Here is an 18,841-nt window from a genome sequence, read left to right on the forward strand (position 1 = left end):
ATGATAAGGTCATACAGTAGGAGTTTTTTTTTTTTTATCAAGGAGTGTGTGAAGCATCTCCAAACAGTAAATACATTTTTCTCCACTATACAGATAATGAAAAATGAATTCTACATTGGTCAATAAATATTGCCAATATCTGCCTTGTTGTCATGTTTCCCATAAACTTGCAACATAAAAACTATACAGTCATTATAACTTAAACATGCATCCTCGAGGGAAATACAGATTATAGATAAAATTACAGGGGGAAAAATGCATGTTTCCTCCTTGCTTTATATGGTCATCATCTCTGTAACTTAACCTTCAAAATGCCATTTTGCTACATTAGGTACTGTTTGGCTTTGATTATGATGTTTTTTGTTGTCTAATGCCACATAGAATAAACCCATGACAAACCTTCCTGCTGCTACTCTACTGATGCTGCATCAGGACATCAATTCAGCCCACGAGTGGCGCCGACCCCGGGAGCATGTCTGAGCGAATGTCTGACTGATCCTCAAAGCGGTGAAGGAGCAGAGCAGGTCACTGCCCACCCCAAAATGTCACGTCCCTTACATAATCCGTGCATGTATTTTCTGCCGTGACACAACAGCTATACCCTCTACCCGCTCTGAAGTCTTCCAACGGCACAAAAGGTCATGCATTAGAGAGGAGAGAATGGTCCTGGCAAGCAAGCCTTGCGACACGCAAAAGGTTAGTATGGGGGTGCTAACCTTGCATGAGTGGGAATTTTGGACAATTGGAGACTTAGTTTTCTTTGTGCCTTTCTCTGACCTTGATGCTGAAGTATTGATTACATCACAGTTTGCCTGTAATTGACCTATGAAGCTGTGCATTCAAATCTGAGTCCCGCTTTGTTAAATTGTTTTGGTCAGTGGCCAACTGGACATTTGGAGTAGAGGCCTTTGACCTCAGAGAGTGACTCAGCTCGCTGTCATACAACAGTGACTAATTCATCAATTAAGTCATTTTATATTGCATCCATCATCATTAATGGTAACACCAAACACAAATCATGAATTCAATAATCAGAATTTTAGTGGTACCAGTGAAATTATAAACATGACATGCCATGAAAGGACTGTTTTATTTGAATGCATGTTCCATGCCAACAAACTTGACCTTTGCCCAATTACTTTTTTTCCTCTGGAAAATGATTACTGAAGTTCCAAAGCAATGAAAACCTCTAGGGAAAGACAAAACTTAAGAAACCGCTGCCAACATCTAAAAACAGCATGATTAAATACAGAGCTTGGTCATGGCAGCCAATTTCAATTTAGGCAGTAGTTTCTCACCATCTCAAAAACTTCCAAACCCCAAATATAGTTCTGCAGCACAGGGTTACATGAGAATCTGCAATTGAGGAGTTATGTTTTTGTTGCTATGAGTAATACTTTTTAGCGTATGAAGATCTGTTTTCCACGTGTTCAAAAGCAGTAATCTCACCAAAGAGACAGACAATTGGAGCCTCGTAAGTGCTAATGACTGTTTGCTGATGTTATACGCAAACACTCACCTGTGGTTATGAGACACAGAGATTCTTTCCAGTTTTCATTTGCATTCTCACAACAGAATCTTTCTTTCTTTGAAAATATGTGCCAGAAAGAAGTCATCAGTGCATTTATCCATGTGTGTCATGATCATGTACTAAACAAAGAGAAGACAAAAAACAGAAAAAACATTGTTTATAGAATGTAGACCATAATACCTTTAACTGGTTCTGCATGTTTTAGCTCATTAGCTATACATGACTTACATTTAAAATTACTTTTCTAAAGCACATTATACATTTGAAATTGATTTTCTAGCTTCCAGTTAATACTAAACAATAAGAATAAATCTAAAAATGTATGGCACCCATTGAAAAATAAAGCGTAAAGCAGTAAAACAAGAATTTAAATATGTATGAGCTAAAATATGCAAAAGCTTTAAAGTCTATTCAATTTCCATAAACTAAGTGATAAATTAAATTTTTTGGGTATTTTGAATGAGTTGAATGACTTGTTGAGGTTGAGGAAAGTGGGGACAATAGAAAGCTTCATCTCAAAATAATCACTGACAAACCCAGAACATTACAGATTGTTGATGAAATCAAGTGTTCTAAAAGTCTGACAGGGTTCAATACTTAAAGCATTTGCTTTGGACAGGTGTCAGCTCAACAGGTTTAATTGGTCTCATGTTTCTATTTTCAAACCACAGATTTAGGAAAAGATGGATCTACTGAGGTGTGACATCAACCATTTGTATTGGTGCCAGTTTGAAACCCAGAGTTGCTGCTTATGGTTAGTGCCATCGTTTCTGTTTGGAGCCAGGACCGTCCAAATAAGAAGTGTGGGTTGTTCCCCTTCACGCTCTGGAAACATGCCCTGCTACCTCAGAGAGAAGCTAAAGATAGCTTACTGGGAACACTGTGTGGTGCGCTTGTACTAACATTAGCTACTATAGCTACTAACAGGGCAAGTATCATAATCAAGTAACTCAACTTAATTAAACTTCCCAAAATATTGTGACATTAGTACAACTCAGTGCGAGACCCAGAGCCGTGGAGAGCAGCAGGTGAGCCAACTGTAAATCATAGCTGTCAATCAACACCCACACAGCAGACATCAAAGCTACACGTCTTCAAATCTTTTTAATGGAGCAATAATTTCCAAAATAACCACCAGCACACTTATTAGAGGGCCAATGGTTGATTAGCTTAGCTTAGCACAAAGACTACAAACAGGGAATGAAAGAAAGAGGCTAGGCTAGCAGTATTCTCCTGTTTCCAGTTTTTGTTCTGAATTAAGCTAGCTAAACAAGCTGCTGGCTGTAGCTTTATATAAACAGTACAGACATGAGATGAGAAGATTTATACAACTCAACAAGATAAGCAAAAAAAGTTTACGTAAGCTACCCAAATGTTGAACTATTCCTTTAAAGCTACCTTGTTGTGTAATGCTAGCTCTCCAGCTTTACATATCTCATATTAGCTTCTAGTGCTGTGCTCTTTGAATGAAGGTCCAGTGTTGTGTGCCATGTTAGAGTAAGGTACGGTATCTTTATTGATCCTGCTAGGGAAAAACTCAAAAACGGACACAACAGTAGCCATGTAATGGTGAAAGTGATCAAAATAAATGTAATTTAATGTATTAAATCAAATCAAATTAAATTAAATTAAATTAAAATACTATATACAATAAACAATCGCTGTGTAAAATAATCTGCAATTATATATAGCTGCAATATACATCAATTCCTGATACAAGTGTGTAATGTTCCTGGAATTTACAAAGTAAAATTTAATGTTCCTGGGATTAAATAGTAAGGACAGCCTCAGTCTTTTTAGTGGGAGTGGGAGGTACTGGGAGCTGTGGTGTTCTGCAGTCTGATGGCTGAAGGTGTGAACACAAAACAACAAGTACAATCAAATATATGACACACCTTCACGTTCCCTTGAATAGGACAGTGTGCCCAAACATTTGACTGGTATTGTACATGTATCTAAAAATACTGAAGGACTTGAGAGTGTATATGAGTGTGTGAATAAATGCCCAGTGGTTCTGCATCAGTGCAAATGCATGGAAGTGGGAGGAGAGCCACGCTTCATTGTCACTCTTCATTGTCCATGTGGTTGTCGCCCGCTCGTTAAAAGCTAATTTCTCCCCACCACCACCATCTCCAGTCCCCACCACCACCAGCCCTCCTTCTTCCCCTGGCTCTCTGTCTTGTGCGGTCAACAATAGTCTATTCTGTGCTGTCCCATGCGAGTGGAGACACACCCAAAGCCAAGGCCACGGTGTGAGGGGAGATTGTTGGATGGTGGCCAACTCAGAGGGACACTGGCCCGATTCTCGTCTGGGAGTGTGGATCCTGCCCCGACAAGAGGCCAGAGGTGGTCTTTATCTGTTTGGCTGTAAATTCTAGTGGTCATCCAGTGTGTGTGTGGGTGTGTGCATGTTTCTGTGGTGCTACACGAACTTGTATCTTGCCACAGCTTCTTTTCTCTCCGTTTAAATGTAATCTATGTTTCTCACCTCCTGACAGATCATATCATCTGGTTGTTGGAGCCCCCAAAAAGTCCCCACCTCCTCACGTACACACACACACATACACGCTAAGGCTCGGTCACAATACAGCCCCTGATCTCGGCCGGGCCACCAGCTGAAGGTCATTCTATCGACCCGTTATTCTCTATCATGACAATCTGTTCCTAAGTGCCACAGCTGGACCCCCTCTCACACTCACACACACACTCTGCTGCCTCCCTCTGATAAGCCAGACTCTTTTCATTGTCTGATAACATAAATATGACACACCAACACACCATCTGAGGGTCCCTGTCTGCACCAGCCAGCCTAATTATATAATTATCCCTTGTCTGATTGTGCCTTTGCAGCTGAGACGAGGGAGGGTCTTTGTGTGGCCGGTGGAATGCGGTGCGCTTGGCATTTTTCAGCGAAAGGGCAGCTTTCTGGAAGCCGCTGCCAAAGGAGAGGAGAGGAGGGTGAGGAGGGTGAGATCACGGCTGTTGGTGCCCACTCTTCTTTTTCCCTCTCTTCTGGCTCTCACTCAATCCATCTTTCTGGGACTCTTTTATTCTGTCAGTCTGTCTCTATAGGTCTCTCTATCTATCTCTCCATCTAGCACTCTCACTTCTGGACAATCCCATCTCTCTTCTGTGTGTGTCATTCTCCGTCTCCCCCAACACTCCACCATTAAATCCCTGTTGTCCCCTTCAAATTTGGCACATTTAGCTGTCTTGCAGATAAAGTGGCCTTTTGAGGTGGAATGCACAGGATTTGGCTCTCCGATGATAAGAGCCGACAGGTTGCGCTGTTACAGAGAAGCGGAGCGTCTGAGGGCTACCGCTCTGATGCCTGATAGTGGACTTGGAGGCGACTACTCTGCCACATGGTAGGAGAGCATTGCTATTGTTTCTGCTCAAGAGCTTTGAAGGGATAAGAGAGACTTGAGCACAAGCAGGTGTTAGGAGAGATTACAGTAAAGGCCTAGAAAGTATGTCTGCTATTACCACATTTTTGAATCAAAGTCAAGACCAACAAGGCAGGCGTCACATAAACCATGTTCTCCTCCACTACAATAGCGGATCCAGATCTTTTTTTGACATTTATATCAAGGGCCTCACAGTCTTCACATGGCGCTACTGGTGATTTTATGAGTTTCATTACTTTATCAGAAGCCTTTTATACTCACTAATGAAAACAGCAGGGTTAAGGGTATTTTGGCGCCAAAGCGCTCCCTCTGAATTCCTGTGTGTGCTGCTATATAATTCAAGAACTCTTAGTCATTTCAGCAGGCCATGAGAATGATTTAAAATATTCACAACATCTAAGGGGGAATTTATGTCATTTAAGTGGTTCATAATTTTGCTTGCAACACAATATAAACCAAGTTCTGGTTTTGAAATATTCAAAATGTTGTCTCTTTTTTTAGAGTCGGTGATCACAGCAAGTTAAAAAAAAAAAAAAGAAAAAAAAGAGTCACATGAAATTTGTGCTGCAAATCAGCAGCAGTAAACAGGTTTATCAGAGACCTGAGACAGCATTGTTCAACCACAAGTGTAAGTAGAAATTCTGCACGCTGTCTGCAGCAGAACGCTGCTAACTGCTTGAGAAATTCCCATAGAATTCCAAGCTGTCCGTCTGATCCATGCGCCCGCTCGTCAAAGCCCCCCCTCTAGTGATCACACAGCATGGAGTATGTGAAAGAATGCTGTCAGGACATAGCAGGACACTGGGGGCCCAGTATTCCCATCTTGAGCTTCCCTCCATGCCCCAAGTGATTTTTAAATGACATCAATAAAAGATACAAACAAAAGTGAAAATTTGATCAGAGTGCTATTGAAGACAGTGCCAGACAGACCCCAAGACAACATGTTCAAATAAACAGGGAACTTGGATGTGAGTTTTGAGTGCGGAGCCAAGAGTAGGACCTCTCCCACTATCAGCATGGCTGTGAGAGCTCCATTGTTTTGCCCGTCTCAAATAGCCCTGACAAATTGTGCTGAATGTAGAACCTCTGTCTAAACTACAGGCATCTTCCAAAAACATGCTGGCACGGCACCAACTCTGCATTTTCCCATCAGTGAAATGATCTTCAGCCAGCATCACTCCACAGCATCGTAGCTGGTCAGTGCCATTTCTGAGAATGTGAAGGGCATCTCAGATGTGCAGATAAAATTACCTATAGTGCTATACAGAGAATTGTTTTAAGCTTAAGCCTTTATCTTAGGTGGAATAACATAAATAGGTCTTCATTGATGATTTCTGCAAATGCTTCAAAACAAAAGCAACTCTTTTTCAAAGATTAATGTATGCGGGCAACAGTTCTCATTATGTCATTGGGAAACTTTTTTTTTCGCATGCTAACAAACCCTTTCTTTCATACCTCCATCCTCCTTTTCTGTTCGCCTTCCTCTATTGTGTTATCCAGCTGACAGGTGGAGGGTGAGGGAGAAAAAGACCAGACTTTTCCTGGTATTCACCATATATGCGCTAATGATGAGTTCATTCATGTTCTAAAGATAAAGACTGTTATAGTATAAAAAAAGTAAAAGTATATGAAAACATTTATCAGAATAGATAACAATAAAGTATGAATGATTTTACAAGTGACTGAAGTGTGAACTAATTGTTCCTATGTAAAAAGTAGTTTTGGAAAAAATCAAAAGACAGCAGGGTGAATAGTAGCTAAATGGTGCCACCATGTGTTGACATATATGTATTGCTATTTGGGCCAAGTTTACAACTTTCCTTTTACATCGTCTCTTCCTTTTTTACGTCTACTTTTTTATAGCTAAAATGACCAAAACAATGAGAGTCAACTGACAGAAGAACATTCTGCGCTCAGATTTGAAGATAATCAATTAGCCATTCAAGTTATTAAGCAAAAATCTAAAAATAATCTAGTTCCAGCATGTTAATTATGAGGATTTTATGGTTTAAACAAAATATATTTGATTTACCTCTTAAGTGCTGGTTGGACAAAATAAGAATTATTACAGCATTATCTTGAGTTTTTGAATATTGTTATTGTGTATTTTATTGTGATGTATTGTTTACCTATACTGGCATTTTATTGGGCAAATAATGGATCAATTCATCATGAAAATAATAGTCTATAGATTAATCGATAATGTTTATTAGTTTACAGTTCACTTGAAAGAAATAAAAGGTAATTACTATTCTTCTATTCTAACTGTTATGGTCTTCAACACTTGAAACTAAATATGAGATAATGTTAAAAAGATTGAAATAAAGCATTTGTGAAAATATTTAAATATACAGCTTTTAAACAAATCTGACATTTTACCTACATTAAAGAAAGTATGGCAATTTTAGGTAGTCTACATCCCATGAAGGTTGATTTTGAGCCATGTGCACTTTGTATGTGCGTGTATTCAGCCGAGTGTGTGACCGTTCAGTTCTGCTGAGGAATGGCTGCTGTTTTTACTCGCAGCCTTCTCCTTATTCTTCTGTATAGTGAGGTGATGACAGTCGATGTGTCTGAACTCAGCTGCAAACAGGCCAAATAGGCAGAAGAACAACATGACCAAGGCCCATTCACACACAGCAGCCCCAGACTTATGGCCTGTATTGTGGAGAATGGACACTGGAGAGAGCAGTCAAGGAAAAAAAGACTAAAGAGGTACACATAGGTAGATAGATAAAATAAAAACCAAATTTGAAGCAATTCTGTCAAGGTGTTCCTGAGATATAACGCTAACAAGAATGGGTGGGACGGACATACTGTACAATACATATGCACGGACAACCCAAAAACATAATGCCTCCGGCTACAGCTATCGCTGGCAGAGGAGGATCATTTTCTAAGCTTTTTTTTTCCATCTATAAAAACGCTTGAAAGACAGGTGGAATTCTTTATTTTATTATTAAACTGAGGGAACATAGGGCTGTGGGAACATAGACACACTCCCAAAATAATGCTTGCATAGTTGAAATAATTAGCCAATGTAATGTTCAATATGTTGACATAGCTATCTAAAAGTAAAATTGTGGAAATGTAGCTAAAAGTAATGGTTAAACAGTTAAAATAGCTAAAAGTAATGTATAAATAGTTAGCTTAAGGTAACAGACACACTGTTTAAAATGTACACAATTGGAATCACTGCTTTAGAGAACAAAAAGTTGTCAGTACTGGGGTTGCAACTGGGGTTGTATATCTCCTCTTACATTATAAAAATGTCTTTGTTCACTTAAATAGTTTTTAGAAGGACAACTTTGCTTGGATTTGATCTTTACCTCTTATTATCATTTCTTAATGTGCTCAGATAGGAAGGATACTAATGATGACCAGGATGGTACAGATGATGCAGCAGATCGCTCTGAGAGGCCCCACCCAACATCGTTCCAAAGATGGCTGTGCCCGATAGGTTAGAAACACCTGCACCCAGAAGTATCCCAGACCAACGAAGAAAGCCAGGAATGCCCCCAAAAGGTGAATTCCCATCAAGACTGATTGCTAAGAGTTGTAGGCAGAGGGACAGGAGATTGTGAGCATATGGGTTATGATGGGTTGAAGAAAAAAATGTTATCAAGAGTGCAGCAAACTCAATGGGGATGTGGAATACAAAAAAAATGGAGCGGGGAACTTGTAGAAAGTTATCAAAATATGGCAGGAGTGTAGAGACATAGAGCTGTTACCTGGAAGTTGCCAAGGAGAGAGATGCCTATGGAGGATATGAATCCTAAAACAATGCTGGCGATGTTGGCCTTTCCATGGTTACCATAGTCTCTAACCTGCTGAAAACGGATCACCACAATCCACAGGGCTGAGAGAGACAGACAGACAGGGGAAAGAGGGCTGAAGAGATCGCAAAAATGGTCTAGAAGTTACTAGAAGACAGTTATGGTTAAATTTAAAGACCTTGAGTTTTAAATGTCTTTTCACATGCAAAAATGTTGATTTAGCATAAACCGTTACGTAGATCAATCTGCAAATACCAATATCCAATTTATAGGGCATAAATTGAAAAAAGAGTCCTCAAATGTCAGTCAAATGTCGACTGAGGACTCTTTTTTCAATCTGTGAATAGTATGTATGATAGTAATAGTAGTAGAATATTAGTAGTATAAGAGACAGACTATAAATCATACATCAGTAAGAACTGAATGAAAAACAGGCAAGTGCAAGTCAAAGACATAGTAAATGAAATAAACATATATTTTATTACCTAAAACAGAGCAGATGTTGCAGATCTGGGAGAAGAGACAGCTCTGCGGGTTGTCAGTGCCACATTTACTAAAGGGATGATGTGACAACAGAAATATTATAATTCTTTTACTGCTTTAATTCCCATCATGCCACAGGAAAGAAAGGAATTATACCAACCTGATATAGGGGAATGACTCTGTTAAGTTGACTGATCCATTTGTTACAGCTATACCAAACCTAATGGGAGGAAAACAGATGTATTGTGACTGAATGCAGGGGAGATAAAATATTATATTATATATAAGTGGTGAGTCTGCTTATACATTTTGTATTTTGACCATTTGTATAGAATAATTTAAGATTTAGTGTGATTAATTATCAGAGCAGACTTTAAGAAGAAGGAAACCAGACTACTGTCTCTTCTTTAAAAGAACCAACTAATCCGCTATTGAACTTGGGAGCATAAATCAAATAATAAAATAATTAAGAAAGTATTTTTATAAAACAGTATTTTAAATTAACATCCTTTAATGTCACATAAATGAGAGTAAATCCTGCTGTTTATTGTAGACACAATGCACAATTGTATTAACACCAATTCTCAACAGGCTACTTCCTCCTGTGGTTCAGTTATTAGAAATGAAATGAAATGAGACTTGTGAACCAGGAAGTCTCTATTAATAAAAACAAGGAGGCCAGTTACTTACACTGTCCAAATGCCCACAGTGCCAAAGATAGCCAGGAAGATGGGAAGCAATGCCCACAGCCACATGTTACAATATCACTGCTGCTTGCTTCATATGGAGGCAAGAAGACACAGGTGAAACATTAATGGAGGAAGGGAATTTCAGCTTTTAAGATCCTCAGGTAAGAATACTTCCAAAAGTTAAAGTGACAGTGTAAAAATACAGTACTAAGAGATTAATTTAATGAGGTTGAATAACACAAAAGTACAGAGGAACAGTGTGTATGAAAGAAGAGCTACTCACTCTGAGGAATGGTCGGTAAGTAGAGATGCAGTTCTGTTTCATCAATATTCAAAGCAACTCATTTCACCTACTTTACCGTAATTACACCAACTTAGTCTGGACATAGCATGTGTGAAATGATAAGTCTGCTTTGTGTTAGCAGAATACCGTAAATATGACCACAACGGTTATGTATGTGGTGTCAAAGCTATGCAGTAGATAGTAAGAGTGTAGAGAAATGATGAGTAATGGTGTTTGAAAAGTTAGGTTTCGCAAAGGTCTATAATAAAACAGCTAGTTTCATCATTCTCTGCACTGGGAATGACAAAATGCGCAACTAGACTGAAGGTTATGGTAACCAGACTGTTCCTTTATAGAGGGCTGGGCTGGACTTTGAGTCTGTGGTTTTTTAGATTTACAACCTCTTGTGCTTGTTCTTGTCAATGCTAACAGTGTGCTTCCTCTCCTCTACAGTTTACATTTTCCTTTCCGCTAGCTGAAAACAAACCTGAGTATAAACACTGAACGGGAGCTTGAAATTCAAAATGGTTTCAACTTACATGAGTGAAATGGTTACAGTGTCAATGACAACACTGACACCTTGATGTCTGCAAATGACTAGGGGACTTATCACACATGTTAAGGGATAAAATGGGGGGAAGTATAAATTTACCTCAACACCTAATCAGCACTTTATTATGACTGAGCATGTTATAAAAAGGCAAATATGACCTTTGGTTCCTGTTAATAAAGATGGCAGGAACATGACTAATATCATATGGCCACACCTATTAGACTTTGTTATATCTCATTTTAAAAACACATTAGTTTTGAGTACAATCACATAACAGTTAGATATTTTCAATTCTTATTCAAATGCAGCATGCAGAAATGAAAACAACCATGAAAAGAAATGAATTCAATCATTGTTCTTTATTGAGGTACAACGCGGTGTTCACTACAGACACACACTGACCATCTTTCTTTATCTTGACCTGTTTTCAAGTCAGTGTGTGTTTGTGTGTTTGTGTGTCTGTCAAAGCTCAAGCTCAATCTTGACATCCATTTTAGCCTTGTACGGCTCCAGCAGGGGGCGTACTTCCTCAGACAGAAACCTGGCCACCTGAAGAGGATGAGAATAGAGCAGAAGAAAAAACTATTTATACACCCAGAAATATGTGTCTATAGGGTCTAAAATATGATCCTAAATTACATTTTAGATGGACCTTTGGATTGACCTTAGCTGCAGCTTTAATGTTCAAGAAAAACCTGAGCAAAAATACATGGTACTATGTATAGCTACTTAAAAATAGACACATAAAATAGCAGAGGAGCAGTCAGGATGACAGCTAGCATAAGGAAGAGGATTGTTCATATTGTACCTGCTGAGGAGCACGACCAATAAAGGTCTTGGGGTCAAGTACGGCATCAAGGTGTCCCAATATGGGGGCGAAGTAGGGGTCCGCCTGGACTCTGGCCAGCAGGTCGTTATCACCACCCTCCTGTTTGACCACAGCTGCTGCCTCCTGAGACAGAACACGGATCTTCTCATGGCAGTCCTGAAGGAGAGAAGCAGTAGGAAGATGGAAAGTTAATCTTCTGTTATGTACATCATCTCTTGTAGGAAAAAGAGATAATTGCTTTATGTTTAGAACCTGATTTACTACGTCAGGGATTATTTTGCAAGGCTCTCTGAGCAGTATCCATCGCACATCAGTAGTGTTGGCACCCTGTACCTGTCTGTTTCCTCCGGCCTTTACCATGGCCATGATAATATTCTCTGTCGCCATGAAGGGCAGCTCATGACGGATGTGTCTCTCAATGACTTTGGGGTACACCACAAGTCCCTCTGTAATGTTCTGCAGTGTGCTGAGGATAATGTCCGCAGTCAGGAAGGACTCGGGCAGGGAGATCCTCCTACACACGAGAGAGAGAGAAGATGAAATTAGCCAATTATGTAGGGAAGCAGCAGGTACTGACTAAAAAGTACATATCAGGGTTGGGCGATGTCCAGGATTTGGACGATCGACGATGTTCAAAGCAAAACATCGGGGCGGCGGCACATCGCCGTTCTAATAAGCGGCAACACAGAGCTTTGCTCTCGCACACGCTGCATTTATAGTCACACAAACGCACTGTCACTCTACTGCACGCTCTTGCTCGTTCACTCCAGATTCCAGGAGAATACGTCTAATTTGCGGGTGTCATGCAGACGCTATCAATATGCGGGAGACTGCTGCGCATGCGGGGGGGGGGGCGGCGGCACATTGCCGATGTGGTGTCCATCGGCGATGCCTGACAGCCATCGCCGATGGACGATGGCATCGTCCATCGGACCAACCCTAGTACATATATCACACATATCTCATGTGTGTCTGACGGTCTGACCTGTTAGCACTGTCGTCCAGCGTCCTCTCCAGCCACTGTACTGAGGCCGTCTGCAGTGGGTCGGCAATCAGTGCCACCAGATGACGGGCCAAGCTACAGCAACGCTCTGCACGCATGGGGTTCCTCTTGTAGGGCATGGCACTAGAACCTGGAGGAGGAAAAGAACTTCATGCTGACATACACTTTATACTAGTGCTTGCATTACAGGATAATGTTTTATGCAGCTGTATAAGGCAAATAATGATGGAATATACCAATCTGCTCTTTCTCGAAAGGCTCCTCAATCTCCTTCAGGTTGGCAAGCAGACGGATGTCAGTACAGATCTGCAGCACACAGACCGATTCAAAATTAGCTTCAACAAGTTTATGCAAATATTTAATGCTGATGTAAAATTTTTAAAGTCTACATTCAAAGTCAGTGCTGTGTAAATGATCCAGCTCCTGTTACACACCACTAGATGGCAATATTTCTCTAAGTCTAAAGATTATGCAGTTTACCTTGTGAACAGTAGCTCCCAAACTGGCCAGGCTGGACAAACAGTCTACATCCACTTTACGACTGTAAGTCTGTCCAGTCACCAGGTAGGCTCTGTGTGGCAGAGAAACAATATCATAAGAGCTAATGAAGCTAATGCTAATGACAAAGTCTCCACCACCCTGACATTTAACCGTTTGGACAATGTCACCATAAATTGTATTTCATCTCCATTCCTGCTTGTTTTGTGTTATTAATGATTTTTCTTTTTCACCATTTAAGACATATGTGATTCTACTGCACACTGGAGGCAGTCGGAGGCAACTACTTAAGTTTAAACTTATTTTTTGAACATTCGGTATGGTGCAAAGGGATGGGGTTGTTTGTTGAAGACTGTTGGACCATATTAAACTGTATCTCAAATTGTATTTTGTAGAATCTAAAAATTAATAAAAAATACCTTGAACAAAAAAAAAAACCTTACTTTTTGAAGCCAGACATTTCTGTCACCATCCTGTCAAGCTCTTCTACCTGGTGGAGGACAAATAATTTATGATAATTCATTATTCATTATAATTTACACAATTCAACATGCCAGAATACAACATGGCTAAATTAAATCAATCATTTATTTAAATCAAGTTGATTTATACCTTGTCATGGTCGCCCTGAAAGAGCTGCAGGAAGCTGGCCTGGGTGCCGGTTGTCCCCTTGACACCCCGGAGACGCAGGTCATCGCGGGCTCGCTGAAGATTCCGTATATCCATGGCCAAGTCCTGCAGCCATAGACAAGCTCGTTTCCCTACAGTGGTTAATTGGGCGGGCCTGAAGGCAGAAAACAAAAGAGACAAAGTGATTGATACAAGGAAAAGAGGAAAAATACATAATCATTGTACGGTTTCTGTACACAAACTGGTAAAGACATATGAAAACACTGCATGACTGGATGCATTTATTAGAGAGAAGTAGCTGTATTCAGACTTACTGGTAGTGTGTGAAGCCTAGTGTGGGGAGGTCAGCGTATTTCTCTGCAAAGTTTGCTAGTCTGTCAATGACTCTGGCCAGCTGTGGAAATAAAAACACTGTCACTGTATAATTACATAATATTCCATTACTTACCGACCGTAACATCTTGACTGACTATTTTTGGTGCTTTGTAACTCTGCAAAACACTACAAAAAACCCATCGGATATAAACAGAGGTGATTATTTCTGCATTGTCGACTTGATACTACACAGCTGAGGCCTACAAAAAAAAAGAAAAAGCTACTATGCCCCTATTTCCACCGATTTTACGCATGCACGGGCAAACAGCTGAGCCTCACCTTAGGTAACAGAATGTCGAATCCATCACGCAGCATAATAAGATCCTGAGGAGGAAAAACAAAACAACTTGAGGAACTTTTAAAGTGAAGCACTTTGCAGCAGAGAGCTGTGAAATAATATGCTGTAGCTTACTAAGCATAAACATATGGATCTCTGAAAAAAATGGTAATACATTTAATATTAAGGCTTCTCATCTTTTTCTACTTCATAAAACAAGCCAAGTAGGGAGGGCAATACATTGTAGTGGATTATTTATCCAGTATTGTATATATATATATATATATATATATATATATATATATATATATATATATATATATATATATTGATCCAATTAAAACAATCTATAGCAAAGTATATGAAATGATTCATAATTACAGTATTGTCTCCGACGTAACAGGAAGTGGCCCCGAGGTGGATGATGGGAGCAGCGGTGGGGCAGTAGTGTGCAAAGGTGTGGACGTGAGCCATGACATCGTGCCTGAGCTTACGTTCTTCTTCAGCTGCCATGACAAAGTCAATGTTCTCTGCGTGGCTCTCCATCTCCAGAATCTGAGCGTCCGTGATGGGCAGACCTAAAGCCTGAAGAGGAGGAAGATATGGTGAGAAAGAGGACGACTCTCCACAGGCACAGTTTTATTTATTGACATTTCTTACGATGAAGTTAGTTATTGGTGGCTTTTCTGTTAAAAGATACAGTGTGTAGAATTTAGTGGCATTTAGTAGAGAGACTTGGCAAAAATGGAATATAATATTCACAAGTATGTTTTAATTAGTGTATGATCACCTGAAAATAAGAATTGTTGTGTTTCTGTTGCCTTAGACTGAGCCTCACCGCTAGATGCCACTAAATCCTACACACTGGTTGTATAGGCAGGTAATGTGGTCAAAGGTTACATGATTTTCACACAATCCATTTTCTTAGGACTGTTTAACATCTTCTTAGAAGACAAAATATACACATTATTCTTTAAAATGCTTGAGCAAAAAGTAAACTGCCTACTGATGACTTTATTTTTTCTGTCTTTTCCACAGTCACGACAGTCAGGTGCTCTCCTCCTGAGAAGATTCTCAATATCCTGATTAGATTGAGTTTTTTTCTATTGAGTTAAAGCAACTATGACAGGAATACAGAATGGCTTATTTGAGAAACTGAGTCTCTCTCTCTCTCGCACTGTCATGTTAAAGGAAAGGCTGCAGGCAGGCCCACTTCACGCAAATAATGACTCAAACAAATAAATCTCACTGTAGAAAACAGATTTACAGAGAATAGACTGGAGGGGAAACTGTAGTGAGCAAGCTGTACCACCATTTAGAGGAGACAAAAATTCAGTCTCCCATTACCGTGACATTCTCTGTATGCTATTTTAACTCGGCAGCAGCCACAGGCCCAGTTCACTACGCACAGGCAAACTGTAGCACAGATAACCTCCTGAAGAACACTTCAAAGTGAAGAAAAAGCACCAAAATGGGACTCTGACCACTTCTAAGTAGTATCCTGTCATGTGAGGTGATGCATGTGAGAGAGGGTCTGTCACCAGCAAACCTCCTGACTTCTTTAATATTTTAATTGAAGAAGTCATTCTGAGAATTAGGGCTTGGGCTGTTGCTGCACTTGTGATGTCTACAGAGTAACAGGATGGTAAAACACATTAAAATTGAATATTTCTACAGTAAAAGAGAAAGACTTTAGATTGTTGAGTATTCTGCCTTCATAGATGAAATTATAGCCTGAGCAATGCAGGATTTTTGAGGGTGATATTGGTTTTAATATTTGAGAGTTTTTAAAATCTGATTCGTTGATATCAATTTTCTTTACACAACCCCTGTCATTATATACACATACAGTTCCCTGAAATTTGATTTATTTTGACAAAAAATGTACTGGCCAAACATTTTACTTTTCACTACTCTTTAATGGACAATCTACTCAATGGCAGCACTATTTTACTACTACTTTTTTCCCCCATTTATCAGTTGAAATATACGCCAGTATCAACCCATTTGTCAATTTATCTGTCAGGCTCTAGTTCAAATCAACAGCAACTGCAAACTTTATTTGATTCAACACATCTTGTATCTTAATGATGAATACTACAAACCCAATTTACCCAGATACATTCATTTGAGTGAAAATCCCAAAATTCAGATACCAAACATGTCAGGCTGTATGTTGGAAAATACATTTAAAATTAAGCAGAACACATGCAGAATATTTGAATTTGAGTCTGGGGTTGTAAACATCATACAGCTACAATAATGAGTTGGAACCAACTAACACAAGCTGAATATGCATGATACTGTTAGACAGTATGTAATCATTTTATCAAGCGTGAGGCTACTTAAGGGGATACATGACGGGGGAACTCTGTTTAACCAGTGCAATGAACCTTGACCAGAGGGTCGAGTTTGCTGCACTGATTCTATTGAATTTTAACCAACACTTTGTACCTTAAGTTATCTCAGTATAGACCGCACACGCTATTTGTTAAAGGGCAGCACTGAGAGAAAGGGCAATAAAATGATGTGCTTTAATCAGTAGCCTTATTATTGTTTGTGTTTGTTTTTTAATTTTGGCAAAAAATACTATTTGGTATACTGAAAAATAAACATAACATTGTAATAGCTAAAAGTCACAAGCGCTTATTTAAATGAAAAAGCCTAATTTCACTGTGTTATATACATTCACAAATACATACATACATACATACATAAAAGTTGTTTAACAAAATACTTTTCTAAAATGTAAGTCCAGCTTTATACTGCAAAGTGTTTTAATGCATACTACATATATAGCTTTTCTGCTTGGCGCATATTACAATAAGGAGACACAGCTGTACATAGCTCTCATGGAGCCCTTAGGGTCCTCTTTACAACTATATTTAGAACAGGGAACTTGATATGTCTCTGAAGGTCGAAACTTTAGTTCATAAGACTTATAAAGCTTGACAAAAGTGTGAATATAAACACACATTTAATAGTCAGGGCTCTGGTTGTTAATTACAGCTAAAAATGTGTCAAACCTTCTCAGCTTTAGCCAGGTAAATCCACAGCTTCCTCCATGTTGTGAATTTCTTCCTGTCACTGAAGTTGTAGGCCATTTCTTTACTGGCATATCTCGACACCAGCGGGGAACGGTACTTCATGAACTCGTCGGCTGCTGCCATGGTTGTCAGAGGAGATGGTGACCGTAAAAATTGAGAGGTTCTGCCCTGCACCTTCACCCACACACACACAAACACACACTAGCAGACACTAGACGACTTCAAGCTAACACAGTCACATGGACAAGTCGCGCGTAAAAACAACTTCCGGCCTGACGTAAAACGCAAAACGTGGTGACGGTGCACGCCAGCGTGGTGGGAACATTTGATTAATTACTGTCTTGTATTTTGCTTTTTTTTTAAAAGCAGCCGCGACCTTAACACGTTAAAACTACGCTCCAATACACGAAAGCACGCAAACAAACGTAACAAAATGTTGTTTTCTATAAAGTGCATACAGTTGTGTGTACATTTTAACACTCGTTCTAACGTCAGTTCCTTGGGTCCGTGAACGTATCTCGCTTTGTAACACACACGTAATTAACCTGTACAGGAGCCAATGATGAGCTAAGACATGGTGTTTTTTTCTGCTACACATGACATAATCGTGATGCACCACGCAGGAATTATTCACACTGAGATGACAGTGCTTTGGATCTGGATAACATTTGAATTTGCTATTTATGGGAGCTTTTATGTATATTATTTAAACTGTGGGTGCATGTCTTATATCAATATTTAAATGTATTCATGCAGTATGCATCCCTTCCCTGACTCACAGTTATTCCGTTGTCCGGAGGCATAAAAAATAGTGTGTTTGTGCATGATGCAGCAGCTGGGGAATACATTCAGCTGTAAACAGATCAGAGTGCTCTCTCTCTCTCTCTCTCTCTCTCTCTCTCTCTCTCTCTCTCTCTTCCATGTCTCTCCCTCTCTCTGTCTATCCATCTTTCTATCTGTCCTCCTGACTGCAGTCTGCATACAGAGTCACACTGCTGCTGCTGCTGTGTGATACGAGAGTGGGAGGAACAGCTTCCTCTGTATTTCCTCAGAAAATGACTAGACGTCTTGTAACTGCTGCTGCAGGGGTGGTTTTGGCTTCCAGTCTCCTGCATTGCACAATCTTTCAGCTCTGCTTGGACAGATAAGTAAGACGAAACAAGGAACGCTGGAAGACGAGGAGACGGGGTGGGAGAAGAGACAGAGGAAAGGACAGAAAAGAGACATAGTGAGGTGGGGGCGTGTGGAGGATAATAGATTACAAAAAGGAGAGAGAGAGGTGGTATGGCAAAGGAGGAATGACGAGGGAAAAGGAGGCAGCGGTAGACACGGGGAACAGAAGATAGAGTGAGTTACACTGCAGTAGAATGAGGGTTAGAGTGAAAGAGAGAGCCAAGAAGCATTTGAGCTGCCAGCCTTTCGCACACCACTCAGGACCCATCGCCGCCGCGCACTCCTCT

The 18,841-nt window shown here is 39.9% G+C and overlaps 2 protein-coding genes across 2 annotated transcripts; both read right to left on the bottom strand.

Moving 5' to 3' along the window:
- Window positions 1-7,405: 7,405 nt before the first annotated feature.
- On the bottom strand, window positions 7,406-10,204 carry tmem150b (transmembrane protein 150B). The gene is made up of 7 exons (XM_062439335.1): window positions 10,170-10,204; window positions 9,888-9,974; window positions 9,358-9,417; window positions 9,200-9,267; window positions 8,670-8,797; window positions 8,310-8,487; window positions 7,406-7,617 (listed from the first exon to the last, which is right to left on the bottom strand). Exons 2-7 carry the CDS (start codon window positions 9,950-9,952, stop codon window positions 7,406-7,408), a joined length of 711 nt encoding a protein of 236 aa, XP_062295319.1. The 5' UTR covers window positions 9,953-9,974; window positions 10,170-10,204.
- An 858-nt stretch (window positions 10,205-11,062) lies between these two features.
- adsl (adenylosuccinate lyase) lies at window positions 11,063-17,609 on the bottom strand. Its single transcript, XM_062438434.1, has 12 exons — window positions 17,361-17,609; window positions 14,716-14,919; window positions 14,337-14,381; window positions 13,997-14,076; window positions 13,665-13,836; window positions 13,496-13,542; window positions 13,035-13,125; window positions 12,791-12,860; window positions 12,537-12,684; window positions 11,885-12,065; window positions 11,531-11,707; window positions 11,063-11,271 (listed from the first exon to the last, which is right to left on the bottom strand). Exons 1-12 carry the CDS (start codon window positions 17,502-17,504, stop codon window positions 11,185-11,187), a joined length of 1,446 nt encoding a protein of 481 aa, XP_062294418.1. The 5' UTR covers window positions 17,505-17,609; the 3' UTR covers window positions 11,063-11,184.
- Window positions 17,610-18,841: the final 1,232 nt, after the last annotated feature.

This window comes from Scomber scombrus, chromosome 18 (assembly GCF_963691925.1).
Source record: "Scomber scombrus chromosome 18, fScoSco1.1, whole genome shotgun sequence".
Taxonomy (NCBI): Eukaryota; Metazoa; Chordata; class Actinopteri; order Scombriformes; family Scombridae; genus Scomber; species Scomber scombrus.